General features: G+C 39.9%; 1 protein-coding gene across 1 annotated transcript in view; it reads right to left on the bottom strand.

The window, feature by feature from the left end:
• Window positions 1-329: 329 nt before the first annotated feature.
• The window catches only part of LOC116726769 (arf-GAP with dual PH domain-containing protein 1), a 28540-nt gene continuing 13745 nt past the window's right edge, over window positions 330-15124 (bottom strand). Inside the window, exons 3-11 of the mRNA XM_032573653.1 lie at window positions 14481-14572; window positions 10622-10704; window positions 7393-7505; window positions 7152-7298; window positions 3360-3443; window positions 2605-2667; window positions 1960-2031; window positions 1650-1878; window positions 330-1318 (exon numbers count right to left, since the gene is read on the bottom strand). Coding sequence (XP_032429544.1) covers window positions 1290-1318; window positions 1650-1878; window positions 1960-2031; window positions 2605-2667; window positions 3360-3443; window positions 7152-7298; window positions 7393-7505; window positions 10622-10704; window positions 14481-14572 — 912 coding nt within the window. The 3' untranslated portion in view covers window positions 330-1289. The remainder of the gene's footprint in view (window positions 1319-1649; window positions 1879-1959; window positions 2032-2604; window positions 2668-3359; window positions 3444-7151; window positions 7299-7392; window positions 7506-10621; window positions 10705-14480; window positions 14573-15124) is intronic.

Genomic DNA, 15124 nt, shown 5'->3' on the forward strand with positions numbered 1-15124 from the left:
GAAACACCAAATACGCCTTCCGAATGTTAAAATCTGGGAAATTCGACTACGGGGGCGTGTTCCAGTTGATTCCAGTAGTTTTGACAAGAAACTTTAAAGAAAAAAAATCTACATCAATATCAAAATATGCAGTATTACACACTTCTACAGTTAAATATGTGGCGGCCCACAAGGGTCAGTAAAAGGCAGAAACCACAAAGGCAGCTCTGTTTTAGACTAAAACAGAAATCATGCTAGCAAATTTATCATAACTTCCGTTGTGACGTTTGCACGTTGTTGTCCCTTCTGGGCCGCCATACAAACAACAAATGAGACACAGAACATATAAATATTGTAATCTTGTCTCCGGTTCCTCCATTTTAATTTTTCAAATTTATTTCCCACGACGATGCAAGAATCAACAAAACAGTGTGCCTTTGAATCAAGATACAAAGAACAAATTGAACATTTGTAGAAGTGTTCTACAAATTACAATCCCGCCACATTACAATCCAAGAAAGCAGCAAAGAATTAGCATCCCACGATGACATGGTATGTTCGACAGTACAAATAAATAAGGGCGCGGCTTCTGTTTGGAGTTTTTCTAAAAGGGACCCTGGTTGGACGCGGAGGATCAGCATGCTCCGCCGTCGTTAACAGCAGGTGGTGTTCACTGAGCGTTTGTGTGCAAGTTTCGTTTGTAGGCATGGTTGTTGTTAACAGCACTTGGTAGAATTCAGGTTTCCCAGGGTTTCAGCGCCAGAGGTTGGACCTCGCAAGAGTCCTCAATGAAAACATGACAATTCCACACGCACGATTAAGACACTGTGGTCTAAAACTGTACATTCAATAAATTAACAACGTGTTGGTCTTCGTTAAGCGACCAGTGACATGACTCTAAGTTACATAGCTACATTAGATCACAGGCAGAAAGAACCATTCACAAGATGAGATCCAAGGGTGTAAGGGTAGCTTGATGCAGATGAGGGGTCCACATGGCTGAGGGGCAGGAGAACAGGGAGAGGGAGTGGGGTCTGGTATGACAATGTACAGCACAAAGTTGGTAAGAGCAGTATTAAAAGACATCATCTCTACCCTTCCACCTTAGATCATACCAACCATCGTCTTTAACATAGACTGGAGTCCTTCTGTTCTCCTTTTCTTTTCCAATCTTGGCCCATTCCAAAAACCTCCTCCTTACCCAGACGGGACTCCAATGCCTCCCCACTTGTTGTGCGGTGCGGGGTGGGGGGCTGTCTCTGATCTCTCTGACTGGGCCGGTCCAGATGACTTTGGACATGCTGTAGGCTTCAAGGCTTGTGTTTAAAATGGGCCTCCACTGAAAAAAAACAATGAAGGAAACAGAGATTAGGTTTGGACACAAACCGATACACATTTAGCCTTCCTTAGTGTGTGAATGTTACGGCGGCCGAGAGGCAAACTTCTAAATATACCAAAACGATGCAAACAAAAAATGCTGCAATCAGAAAAAAAAACAAGCAAAAACCTACAATTAACTAAAGAAATAGGAAGGAAAATATTATGCAACCACAGGAAATGGAAGCAAATGGAACAATGTGCCACTGTAGATGGACTTGATGCGGTAATCAATCAAAATCAGTTTCGGTCCGCTTTCCTATCGGCACCTGCCCAACATTCCAAATAAAAACCTGCGTATTCCTGTGGCCTCATCGGTCGATTGATGACTCTCTGGAAAGCCGCGATCCAGTCGCGCTGCTCGGCCTCCGTCTCGCAGGCAAAGAGGAACTTCCTGTCGGGCGTGACGATGGTGATGCCGTGGTTCCAGTGGTAGCCCTGCGTGGACGGGGGCAAGCCGGCCAGGACGGTGTAGCTGTTCTCCTTGCTGCCGATGAACACTTCGCCCCGGGCGTAGGCGTCCTGGGGGGGGACAGAGAGGGTCACGTTAGTCCAACATGTCAGGCCTCTAGAGGATCGGGACGGAATCTGGTCTCTTCTCACCAGAGGGTCTTTGAAGTACATGAGCCGCCGGTCGTCCATGGTGAACCACCTCTTCTTAAAGCCTTCCGTGTGCTGCAGCAGAGCGAGACAGAGAAATCACAGAGGGAAAAATTATTTTTTGAATTGCAGTTTGCACCCAACATAGAAAATAGTGGTTTCAGGAATGCTTGGCAGAAGAGACTAAGGGAAAGGCAATGAGTGAGTAAATTAGTAAGAAAATTAACAAGTCTAGACCAAGGAGAATAAAAAGCATGAATAACCATCTCAAGTTCCAGTTTTGACATTAACTATTTCTCAAATGATCCAAAAAGAAAAGTTTTGGATTACTTGTTTTGAGGGACCTTCAAGGGACATTGGTTGGCTGAAAACAATGTAAAATTCTTGGATTTGGCTCGATGAGCAACTTTATCCGTCTGATCAGAGGAGCCATGCTCTCCAGGTTGATCATAAGAAGCTTGGTTCTCCTAGAGTTCCGTTGAAGGGAGTTATGTTCTAGGCAGTTCTTCTTTGAGGCGCTTAGGTAATTCAGAAAGTTCTCTCATGATTTAGAAAAGATTCTAAAATGTATTATTGATCTGTCCAATAGAAATTATTGATTTACTTCCAGTTTTACTTTATTTATTCTTCAGTGGGTTCAATACAAACCTTTGGGCCGGTTTTCTCCATGAAGCCTTCTTTCATAAAGTTCCGTGTTAGTTTGGGCACCAGCTACAAAAAAAAACAAAAAACATTAAAGAGTTGCAAGAAATATTAAAAAGTACAAATGAAGAATCATCATAAAAAATCCTAAACTGAATTAGGTTTACCCCATCTTATATAAAAATATTATTTTACATATTACATATTAAAGCTGTCACTATGTTCTGAGAGTAAAGTATGAGAAAGATAATCTATGAAAAATTGAGCTCCTCTGCCTTCTTCCTGTGGTTATACTGCCATCTGCAGACATACACCTCTCCCAGAAACAACCAATCAGAGCCAGGAGGAGGGTTCTAGCGTTGTCAATCATGCTAGTGGATGCGTTTTTGTGTGTGTGTTGTTTCTTTTTACACCTACCAACTAATACCAACAACAGTATGAGTAACTTTAACATCATAGAATGGTAGGTGGTCTTAAAATTAATAATTATTCTATTAATACACATTTTTTTATTTAAGACAAGCAAATTAATCTAGATATCAACAACCAAACAAAGATGCCCAACTGGAACATTTCTGAAGGATTAGAAACAGAGGATGAAACTGGTAGAGAAAATGAGTGTCAAGGAAAAATCATCTCATTTTAGGCTTTACAGGGAAATCAGTCTGAATTTAAAACATGAACCATCATCACCGAGGCAGCGACCGGAGCCACAAGCCCGACTCTCAGAAACGTGTTGGATTAAAGTGCGTCTTTCTCACCTCCTCGTCACTCGCTCCGGGGAAGGCCACCTGCAGGTAGTGGAACCGAGCCGCTCTGATGGCGTTGAACCAGTCCACCATCTCCTGCCAAGCACACAAACGCTCTCATTAGGAACACGTCCTGCACGACGCGACATTCACATTCTACCAGTCCAACGAGGACTTTTTTTGTTGTTTGTTTTTTGTTTCTGATGTAGAAATACGAGTTTTGACTTCCGGTCTCCGTCAGTAGCTCCACCACAGACTGAGACAGACTGAACTCCATGAACTCTTCCTTTCACAATCCCTCAATACTCCTATTCTACCAGCAGAGGGAGCAGTGCTTTTTTTCCCCCCTTCACTCTCTGAAATTCATTTTTCTAGTCAGTAATCTTTTAATAGCTGATAAATTTATAAGATTAAACCGGAAGCTGCAACAGAAGTGAAATTTTTATGTAATTTTCAAGATTTCCCTTCACATATCATTGCTGATGAATAATCATAGAGTCAGAGTGATGTTTTCATTTCCTCGAGCTAAAATGTATGATCTAATTAAGACCAGTGGTGGGCAAATGTTTCGCCATGCAGGCCGAAGCTGTGCAGTCGAAAGTACTCAACTAAGTAGTAAATTTACTATTAAACAAAAATGTGAAAACTACTTCTACTGGAATTTTTTGTTTGTTCTAAATGCTTAACAATTATGTAAAGATGAAATATTTTAAGAGAGGAAGTGAAGTAGTTGGATCTGCAGTTCAGGTTCGCTCAGACTCGCACCTTACTTAAACCCTAATTTAAAGAAATGCATGTTATTTTGGGGGCTTTTCTCAGCAATGAGAACAGGGTGAAGGTGAATTTTTCTTCAAAGACAATTTACAATAATGACCTAAAAATGCAAGTTGGTCCTCACAAAGATCAGTAACGTTTCATTTCCAAAGAACATTTCACGCTGGAGCTGGAAGACATTTTAAATATCTTCCAGAAATAAACAAAATAAAACAGGCAATGAAGTCTCAACAAAACAAAACTGATGTTCCAAACATGTTAATCATTGGCTCAGAAACATTTCAGATTTATCTTTATAACTGTGCAGAGCATTATGAACTACTCTGATTTTTCCACATCAAGCACACACCAGCATTAGATTGCTTGCTGTTATGTACATGAGTTTTAACAGGATTCAACAAATTCCATGAAGGACATTTGAAACTAATGCATGTTCATGCATTAGGAAAGCTGTCTGTCCTTTTCATAAATGTTGCAAAAGTCTGCAAGCTCATAACCGCACTGACTTACATGACTCTTTGACATGTAATTTGTTTTCCACACGATTTGGAGCACATTTGGCAAGACGCGTTCAAACCGGTTTCATGGATGTCATGGGATTCCTATAACAAGAGTTGGCCTGGCATTTGAAAGTTATGCTCCAAAAGGGTTGATGTTGAGCAGAAAAACCAAACGTATTTCACCGCCACCTCATGTAAAGTGATCATCCGGAGCCGCAAGTGTCTCTTCGGATCTTACAAAATGGCTCTTTGTAACTTCGGCTAAACGTCATGTTTATAAAGGGGCAGTATTATCCGTTTTCCAGGCACATAGTGCCATTTTATAGCATAATCAACTAACTCTGTTAACTTCAGTTAATATATGAAATAAAATACATTTGACTTCATGATTTAACGCTTTGAAATTGGGCATCTGTCTCTTTAAGAAACTCCCGCTCTTTCTGAAACTCCGCCTTCAGGAAGTCATCATATCGTTACTCTTCTGTTGACCCTCTAATAACGTTTTTACCAGCTTTTCACCGAGAAGTAGCTCGCATAATGAGCTCAGCAGATACGCAGTTCCAACTGGTGTTTGCTAACTGCTGCTAGCTAGTCCAAAGGATCCCTGAGTCTCATTATAAATTGAAGGAAAGCTTAAAAAAAAAGGTATTTTTCAGTTAGAAAAGTTACTTTCTCCAATGGATTAGTGTTCTAATAGTTTGTTAAGCTCCAGAAATAGTCTTCACCAGTAGTACAAGCTTTACCATCGCCATCATTTTAGTCAAAACCAGCAGTGACAGACGATAAAAACAGCAGTAAACATATTTCACGTTTAGATTCTGCTCTGAACAAGTCGCAAAACAAAATCCTCTAATCTGTTTATGGACTTTGGAGAATGTTTTATTTTTTTTATTACATTGGATTTATGTGTCACTTATACGACAGCTGCGCTGGCATGCCATATAACAAGCTGAGGCGACACCAGCAGAATGCCCCGTTTACAAGCGGCAAACATGAAAGGAAATCAATCACCTGAAAACCTTCAATAATCAGTTTTAATCCTGCTATATTTAGGGATCACTTTCAAACAGAGCAAAACACATGCTAATAAACGCTAAAAATATTTAGAGCACACAAGTTAGAGTTATATTCTGGCTCAAATATATCAGTTTGAACATTTTGGACCCGACATGTTTCCTCTGTCTGTCCTTCCTTGTTTTCTCCAAACTCTGATTCGTATTCTTCGAGGAAAATTAAGTCAGTCTGGGTGAAAAAGTTTCAGGATTCAAGTCTCTCATTCAGCATAGTGTTTGCTAAAGCTAACAAATAAGTTTGAAACTTTCTTTGTTGTGTTGACCGCAGATTATTATTATTTTTGTTGACTAATATTCTCACTGTTTATTCCTGGCTCTTATAAATCCCAGTGTCGCTCATGTTTAGAATGCAACATTTACTTTTTAGTGCACTTTGGTAGCTTAATAAAAACCATCTCCTTGTTTTACACTTTGCCTCATACGGAGAGTCTGGACCTTCATCTATTGAGAAATGATTGCTAGACGGCGGCGTGGACTCTGTTAAATTTCACCCAGTTGCTAACAATTGTCTGTTACTTTTGTAATGCGTTAACGTGATGAAGCTTACCGGAAATTGCGTCCGCTGTAAACAACCCCGCAGAGAAGAACGTCTTTGCCAGCAATAAAATACCTTAAACATTCCTCTTGCTCCGACTTTAATCTCCCAATATATGGAAGCCTTGAACCATTGCAGAAATACAAGCAGACTACAATTCTAAAACAGCGCAGAAAATAAACACGTGTTCTTTTAGTCTCTGATCGGCCCGGTTGAAATGCAAATGGAGAAATCCAGCTCAATGGAAGAAATCCAAGACAAGGACATGAGAATCAAGTGGAATTGTGTAGGAATGCAATGGCCAATTTGGTAAAACTTCAGATTTTTGTGGAAATCTGGACTGAAATTGACATTTCGTTTTGTCCAGCTTTGTTTTTTATTTTAATTGTGCTGACAAGAAAATGCACTTCTGGTCATTTCTTTTGCATTTTGGACCAGTGGTCAGATAACTCTCAAGACCGAGAACTTGTGGTCAAGAAACAAAAAAACTGCCCTTAACACCAGTGACAGTGGACCACCATCAGTCAAGATTTAGACCAGAATGTGATAGTTAGCAAGGTAAATTACAGAAGTTCTAAATGGGAATGCTCAAAATATAAATATTGAAATATTGACTCTATAAATGTGATTCATTTGCAAATAAAACAATTGGAACTTCAGCAGAATATTGTAAAAACCTTTGGCTCAAGACAAAAACATTTCACTACTAGTTCATTTTCCTACTAGGCCACGATGGAAAAAAAACGGACCCAAAATTTGTCGCTACGCTGATGACTCAGTGTTTTCCATGAAGCAGATAACATTTATATTCTCTCCATTTTGCTCTTCAAGATTTTCCAGAGCATTTGAAAAGCCAATCAGTACTTGTACATTACTCACTCAGCGGACACAAGAATATCAGTGTAAGATTATAAGACTGTACCTTAGCGTCACTGTGGTAGACAAAGATGTTTCTTGTGCTGTTGTCTTTCAGGTAGGTGATCTGCAGGCCGCAGGGATTCCCTATCTTGGCCGGCTGGAAGGTCGCGTTGAGCGTTTCGATTTTCATCACCGCCTTAGGATCTCTGGCCTTGATGGAGGCAGGAACAGTACACAACGGTTTCATACAAGCACCGCTTTTTAAAAAACATGTATTGCCAAGTCAAAACTTTGACGTCGCTTACGTCCTGCTTGTTGAAGTACTTAAGAGCTCCGTCCCTTTCCGACAGGGCAAACTTTCGACTGAGGAACTGGCCGTTGTCTCTTCCTCGTTTCCATAGAAACCCTTCTCTGTACCCTGAATGGAGAGAGGGAGGTGGAGGGGGGGAAACAGTTTGAAGGCAGGACGGCACTAAACCGTCTTTAGAAGACATTCAACAGAAGAGTCACCTGCAGTAGAAAGGATAAGGCATTTCAACCAGCTTCTGTCGGAGGGGATTTCTTTACAGACGACGATATAAAGAGGAAAGAGTGCATGAAACGGAGAGTAAACACGGAGAATGAGTCAGCAGACGTTCTCTCTTGTCTTGACTATCGACCGTCCTGTTGCATGTGACGCTGTCATGATGTGCCGTTTTATCTACGGCCCGTAAAGTCACCCCTCCTCAGTCTATTTCAGTAGATGGCTCTGCCCACACAGCATCCCTTTCTTCCATTTCTAGCAGGCTGTCAAGTGTTGTGTTTAATCCTGACCCATTTTAACAGAATAAAGATTTGTAAGGATGATCAGGTAGCATAATCTGGAAATCAGGGGCTGGTTTATATTCCGTCCACGTTTCCTGACGCTGAACGTTTTTTTTCCTGATTCCCACAACAACAACAGCGCCGTCAGAAATGTGTATGTGAATCTAAAGCGGTGAGACCGACTATGCAAATTACGGACAATAAATCTATTTCTAGAAACAGCAGAGAATGTGTTGTAAACGTTTGCTGGAACATTGCATGAATCGGTGATTTTTAGAATCTATGGCTGTAAATCTGTTTTAGAGAGGGAACTGAAACATGCCAGGGCATTTTTTTTTATTTACTGTTTCATTGTTTTAGACCAATTTTAAATAGATGGAAAATTTGAATGTTTCCATTTTGGTCTCCTGATGTTTGTAAAACAGCAGAAGGGGGAACGTGAAGCAGTTCGTAGTGTCACGGTGCAGTACTTCAACAAACGCTTTAGAGAAATCAACTCGATTTCTAAAGCGTTTATGTTTAAAAGAAACGTAAAGAAATGTTGCGTTCTTTGTATTTTGGATTCATTTCTGACTTTTTTGGTTGAGGGGGAATTTCAGAACAATTTCCTGAATTACTTAAAGTTAAGATATCACCATCATCATCGTGTCGCCATATGATGGAACATAGTGATACTGTATATGCGGTTCTCCATCTAAGACGTCAAAACTTGTCAACTTAATTTTTTTTTGTTTGTGTAACAACTCACATCCTAGACGCTATTTTCATGTCTACTCATTTTTGCCCCCCTTATGTTGTTTTTCTCTGCTTCCTTCTTCACCACCGTTGATGAGCTGTTTTTCATTCTCCTGCTCTGCGGTCTGCTGTCTCTGCTTCGCGACTTCCTGACTCAAAACATTGACCTACACGGGCATTACCTCATAGATCAATAGCCCATCCCCACCATCAACTCTTTCCTCACCGCTTTCCTCCTCCTGTCCTTTGCATACCATCGCTGTTGGCGGTCTGGGTCATATTACTGTATATAGTCGATTTCAGCCACCCACCAACACACACTCACACACACGCCGTCAAACAAAGGCTGGGTTCTCACGCCACAAGGCTCAAAAAAGGGAAGGAGGACGGAGAAATGAACAAATAAGAAATGACAAAATGATTCATTCAACCCTACTTGCTTTTCTTGTGGGCGTGTGTGTGTGTGTGTGTGTGTGTGTGTGTGGGGGTGTGTGTGTGTGGGTGTGGGTGTGTGTGTGTGTGTGTGTGTGTGTGGGTGTGTGTGTGTGTGTGGCGTGTGTGTGTTCTACACTGTTTCAATAAAAGAGTGAGGTCACTAAAAACCAATCAGAGTGGACTATCCCTTCACTATGATGTGAAATGTATACCAATACAGACACTTGATCACAGATCAGCACACCTAGAGTACTTTTGGTCCCAACACACACACACACACACCCCCACACCCCCACACACAACCAGCAGAAATGCACTCTCTGTTTTAATAGCAGTTCTCTCTCCAGCAGTGACAGTTACAATGTCACTGCTTCAATGGGCGTTCAACCGGCAAACGTATACACAGCGTCCACTTAGCGGAACACAGAAAGTTTGAAAGACGTCAACGGACGTTTCAGGGTAATTGAATCTTTGAAAGCCGGTCGCCACCAGGAGACGTTGGTGCAAGGAGTTTTCAAGGTTTTGCTTATTGGGGGGTGAACGACGAGAGCCTGACACGGCGAGTCCCTTTCTGGATGGAGGGTGGGCATGCGAGTCCAGTCAGATGTAAAGTCAGAGTATGCGTTTGATTTAACAAAAACAAAACGAAGGGAAACAGCTACACACGGCCAGGAAAATCAGAGTTATTCCCAGATCTTTAAAGAAATCAGAGTTATTCCCAGATCTTCAAAGACTGGCATTACATTATCAAACCTAAATTTCACCAGGGTTTCCCCCAGTGTTTTATAAGCCTGGCGGGCCACCAGGATTTATTTGTGCCCCCCACCAGGCTAAGCATTTGTTATTTATTCAAGGCTTTTTAAAATGTTTGCATTTTTTAAGACTTTATAGTTGGCGTTGAGGTATTAATTTTCCAATCTTTCGATAACACATAATTATCGAGTGAAATTTTCAAATTTCCTGTCAACTTCAAACATTTTTTTTACTGAAAAACATGACGGGCCGCTGGATGAATGACTGCCGAGCGCACAACCACCGGGCTTAGCAAGTTTTCTGGGGGAAACCTTGTTCACGTTACCATATGTTTATGGTACTTTACTAAGCTAATTAGCTTCATATCGCTTTCACTGAGAATAGAGAAAAGGAAGCATGAATACTACAAATGCTGGTTGCTAGTCTCATACTAAGGTTGCTCTTAATAGTGCTTTGATACAAATATAGTGGTCACTTCCATGAACCACGTGTAGTTCACACTTCGACCATTAGCGACCTTAATATGAGAGGCACATATATCAACCAAAATTTGTAGTATGCGTACTTCCCTTTGACTGTATCCTCAGCGAAAGGAGGTATGAAGCTAATTAGCGTAGCGCCTAACAGGCTGAGTCACATGTTTCGAAGCAGATAGACCTGGAAAATGTAGGATCCAGGACTTTGAGAAGTGGAAATGGACTCCACTGCTGAAACTAGATAAAAAAAAGGTTCACATCCACTAATCTCTGCCTTCATGATGACACACACACACTCAAAAAAAAAAAAAGCTTTTCCTACTTCACATACCTGCAGAGTAAGGCTCCTGCTTCTCGATGAACTCAAACTCGTTTCGTTCGTACTTGGCTCGGATCCACTGCTCCCTCAGCAGCCTGGAGACCCAACGAAAAGCCACGGTTAGCTTTTAGGGGAACTGCACACACATCTAAAGTGATCTGCTCCAGGACCCGCTGCTGCTGATCACTGGTTTTCAGCTGGTTTGTGTTCATTATGAAGTTCTTGGGAGTTTTCAGTCAGCAGTAAAAGACTCTACATGCAAAAGCAGTAAGGAGGATTTTCCCCCTCTCTCTTGCAGACAAATAATTAAAAAAATACAAACGCAGCAAGTTCATCACCATGCCAACAAGCCCTCTCATCTGGTTTTCTCTCTTCATTTCATTCTCTCCTATAGACTCAAAATCGGTTTTATCCCGCTAAGAAATGCTTTTTTAAAAGCATTTCTGCATTTATTTTAGTCTCCTTTATGTTGAGAATAAAATCAACCATTCTGTCAGCACAATGAGATAAGAACCTTTTGACTGGAATCCTTTGAATGAGATCCTCCGGTGACACTGGAACCTGAACACTAATCCCTCGTGGTGCTTACGGGGAGGTGACAAAGCATTTCTCCTTTCGTCTGAGCCGTCAGAAATAAGAAAGGAACACTCTTAGCTCCCGGTTTTGTCTCTTTGCTTTAGGCCTTTTGGAAGGAAGGCACACATGTTGCAAGGTAGACGAGTCTCATATTCCAAAGAGTCGGACTTCTCAGTCAGTGAGTGTGCCTCATCTAGTAGAACAATTTCACACTGATTTTGAGCTAATGGGGCACACGATTTGGAAGCAATTGAAGAAAACATATTATTTAATATTAAAATTATGTAAAATATTGAATATGACTTAAAATCTTAATAGAGATAGTGTGCCTCGTGTAATTTTGTATCAGTTGGTCACAAGGCAAGGCATTTATTTACAGGAGTGTTTGGTTTGGAAATTGACGGTCCCCAAGTGAACCTCTGAGCGCTTGAGGAGGGAGCGGTAGAGAACAACTGGCCGGAATGAGCGTTCATAAATCGGATCAACCTTGAGCTAAACGCTCCTTACTCCGCGGAGCGCGAAAATCCAATATCCAACTTGAAAACAACTTCACTGCAGTCGGTAACACAATGAAAACTTCGGAATAAATTTTCTTTTGGTCTGTGGCCTTTAAAGATGACGCCTAGCGACTGCGCAAGAGGTAAACGTCATACGCAGTGATGTCGGTTCCAAAGCTCTATAATACCCAGCATGTTGATTTAAGTCAACATGACAATGATGCTATTTAAGCTAACATTAGCCTTGAAACTAATTTGGATATAAAATCAAAAGTCAACTTACTGCATGGAATAAGAAAATATTACCCAACATGCTATTGTAAGCCAACATAACAATGATAGCATTTAAGCTAACATTAGAACTTTAAGCTAATTTGCAAATAAGAAACTAAAGTGAATTTACTGCATGGATTAAGATAATATTACAGAACATGTTAGCATAACATTTTTACCCGATGGCAATCACGGCACTAAATTCAAAGGCATAAGAACTTCTGCTCTTGACACCACTTTGTTAAAAAATTTAAATTCTGTTGCGACACCTCCAGGCGCTGCAACCATCTTCTGATGTCTATTTATTTCTCATTTTGTACTATTTATTTCTTTATCTTTTTTATGTATGTATGTATTAAGTATATTGTATATTATGTATATACACATAACCTGCATTTTAACTCGAGTCGAGCAAATCTCAATCTCGTTGTAATCTGTTGATGACAATGACAAATAAATCTTATCTTATCTTATCATAAGCCAACATGAGAATGAGAGAATTTAAGCTAACATTAACTTTTTAGATAATTTTACCTATCTCTTCACTCTTCAGATTACTCAGCATATTAGCTTATATTTACGCTCACTAAGCAGGATTATGCAGGATTTTTTATACTGTTAGGATGTTGTTTTAGCATCAACTTAAAGTTATCTGTTTTAAGCAGGCAGTTTTGCTGTAAGCAGATTTTCAGATGTGTGTTTGTACTGTATTACTTTTCTTTGCTGCGTCTTTTTATTCTATTGCATTTCAGCAAGTGTTCTGCAGTTGACTTCAAATTGTGAATGTTGACGACATTCAGCCTAGAGCATTCACACTGTAATGTGAATGCTCTGATGTCTATCATCATCTAGTTCATTTATTGGGTCTCACATCATGTCTTGATTGAAGTGGATCAAATGAACATCATTTTCTGAGGTGGCCAGCGGGGTGGAGATCTTTTTTATCCTTTTCCTTCCACTTCACATATGTGCTAGTTTGTGTTGGTTTATCATAAAATATGTTAAAACTCTTTAGCTTTTGGTTACAATGTAAAAAGTACAAGAAAAAAAGTTTTGCCCGACACTGATCGTTTTTATGCTCTGCACCATATTTCAGCCGCCTGACAATGTAATTTCTTTTTAGATCCAGTATGGTTGAAAGTTTTAAATTTAAAACAGGAAGTGGTCTGAGGAGGAGCTGTGAAAATACTTATTATTGCCCTTTTTATAGACAAAAAGAGGAAGAGGAAGCAAGGAGACCCGCACAGTGAGAGGTGTGAAGGAGTGCACATTACCAACATGTGTGTTCACACAATCTTGACATTGACACAGTGGTGGAAATAGATGGTAGATAATATAGTAAGGAGGACAAGAAGACTACATGCACAACTATAAAAGCGAACCCTTTATCCAGATTATTGGCCATAAATATAGTATTTTTTTATGGCACCATTTGAGAAAGGGACATTCTTCATGATGCTGGAACAGTTGAAATGCCAAACAATGTTTGGTCTAACATCAAATAAAAGTAAAAACAGTACATAACAGAATATAATACTTATGAATACCCAAGAACTTTTTATATTTGTACTATATGGTAGCATTTATTTACCATATGAAACTAGGAAATAAATTCCCACCATAACAAGATTTTTGTTTTTTCTAGTAGAAACACAATGAGAAGATGGAGAATGAGAGCGAGCCCCTTTATGAATTTTTAAGAAGTCGTAATCTGTCAGTGGCACATACTTTTACATCTTGTTAAAAACAACAAATGTTCTCTTTTTAAGATATACAACTAGTCTCATTATAACTAGAAAGTGTCTTATTTTAATCAGATTCTGCTCCAGAATTTATTTTCTAGTTCTGGCAGTTAAATGCTTCCGTAAAATTTTATGCTAATGGTACTCCCACTTTTAACATCAAGTACAACTTTTCTGCTTTTCTCCTACTTCCTGTGCACATGTTCCTCTGTGTTTCAATGCAGCCCAATTGTCTATTTCACAAATATTTAAGATTTCTTTTCAGAGAGCAAAATAATGGCTAAAATCGGAAACAATTTTTAATTGTTAATGATGCTGAAAGGCTGAGCCGTTACATCATAAAACTCTGAATTTATTCATAAAACTCTGAATTTATTTTGTTTTTAGCACCGACTCATTTGACTAAACCTCCACTTGCATAGAAGCCGTTATTCTTGCTATCATCACATGTACGCCTGGTAAAGGCGACAAAATGAAGTGACAGACTGAAGACTGTTGTGAACACAGAGTAACATGTTGACCGTGCGGCTGGCTCAACGTTATCTCACCACATTTCCGAGAAGAAGCACGGCTGAATCAATTTATAAATTTTTTTTTTGTCACTCCGCAGGGACTCGTTCTTTAACAGAACGCAGTTTAATCGATCCAGACTGAACAAATTTCAGTCTGTCTAGCTCCTCAGATATAACTTTATTTTAAATTGTAAAGCTCTTGGACACAACTTTTCACAAAACCAGCTCATAATTTAGGTTTGGCATCACTTCTGAAAAGAGGTGTACTTACTTGCAGTCAGTGTGTGTTGGTCTGTAGTAGAAAGCAGGAACCTTCTGCTCATACTTGGCCTTAGCGGCACCGTTTCCCATAGCAGCCATTAACTGCAACCGAGACAAAAGACACGAGCTAGTTATGTTGTTAAATTGTTGTGGAGTTTCACAAAGAGCAGGAGCTTCTTAAAGAGGCAGAGGCCCCAATTTCAAGGCGCTAAATTACAAAATCAAATTAATTTTAAGTCATATTTGACATGTGCAGCTTTTTTTGTAACAACTAAAGGTAACAGTTACTTTGTTGTGCTATAAAATGGCTCAATGTGCCTGGAAAATACATAAAACATCCTCTTCACTTCATATCCCATCTTATTATAAAGAACATGATCCATCACTGCCTCCTTCTTAATCAAACATCAGAGACGTTTCAGGCTAATTGAGTTCCAGTGGCCACTTTTGGGTGATGTATTTTGTGTTATTCAGCTCGGTCACATGGAAATTTGTAGCTTTATCTCACACACGTTGGGAATTGCTCATGATAGGAATCTGGAGTTGAAAGATAAAGTTGACACGGTTGATTTGATCAAACTGGGAGCTGGTACAGTCGTATTAATGAGGCGCTGGGTTCAGCACTTTGGGAAATAAGCTTAGTGGATTATTTGC

The sequence above is a fragment of the Xiphophorus hellerii genome, chromosome 10 (assembly GCF_003331165.1).
Source record: "Xiphophorus hellerii strain 12219 chromosome 10, Xiphophorus_hellerii-4.1, whole genome shotgun sequence".
Classification (NCBI taxonomy): Eukaryota; Metazoa; Chordata; class Actinopteri; order Cyprinodontiformes; family Poeciliidae; genus Xiphophorus; species Xiphophorus hellerii.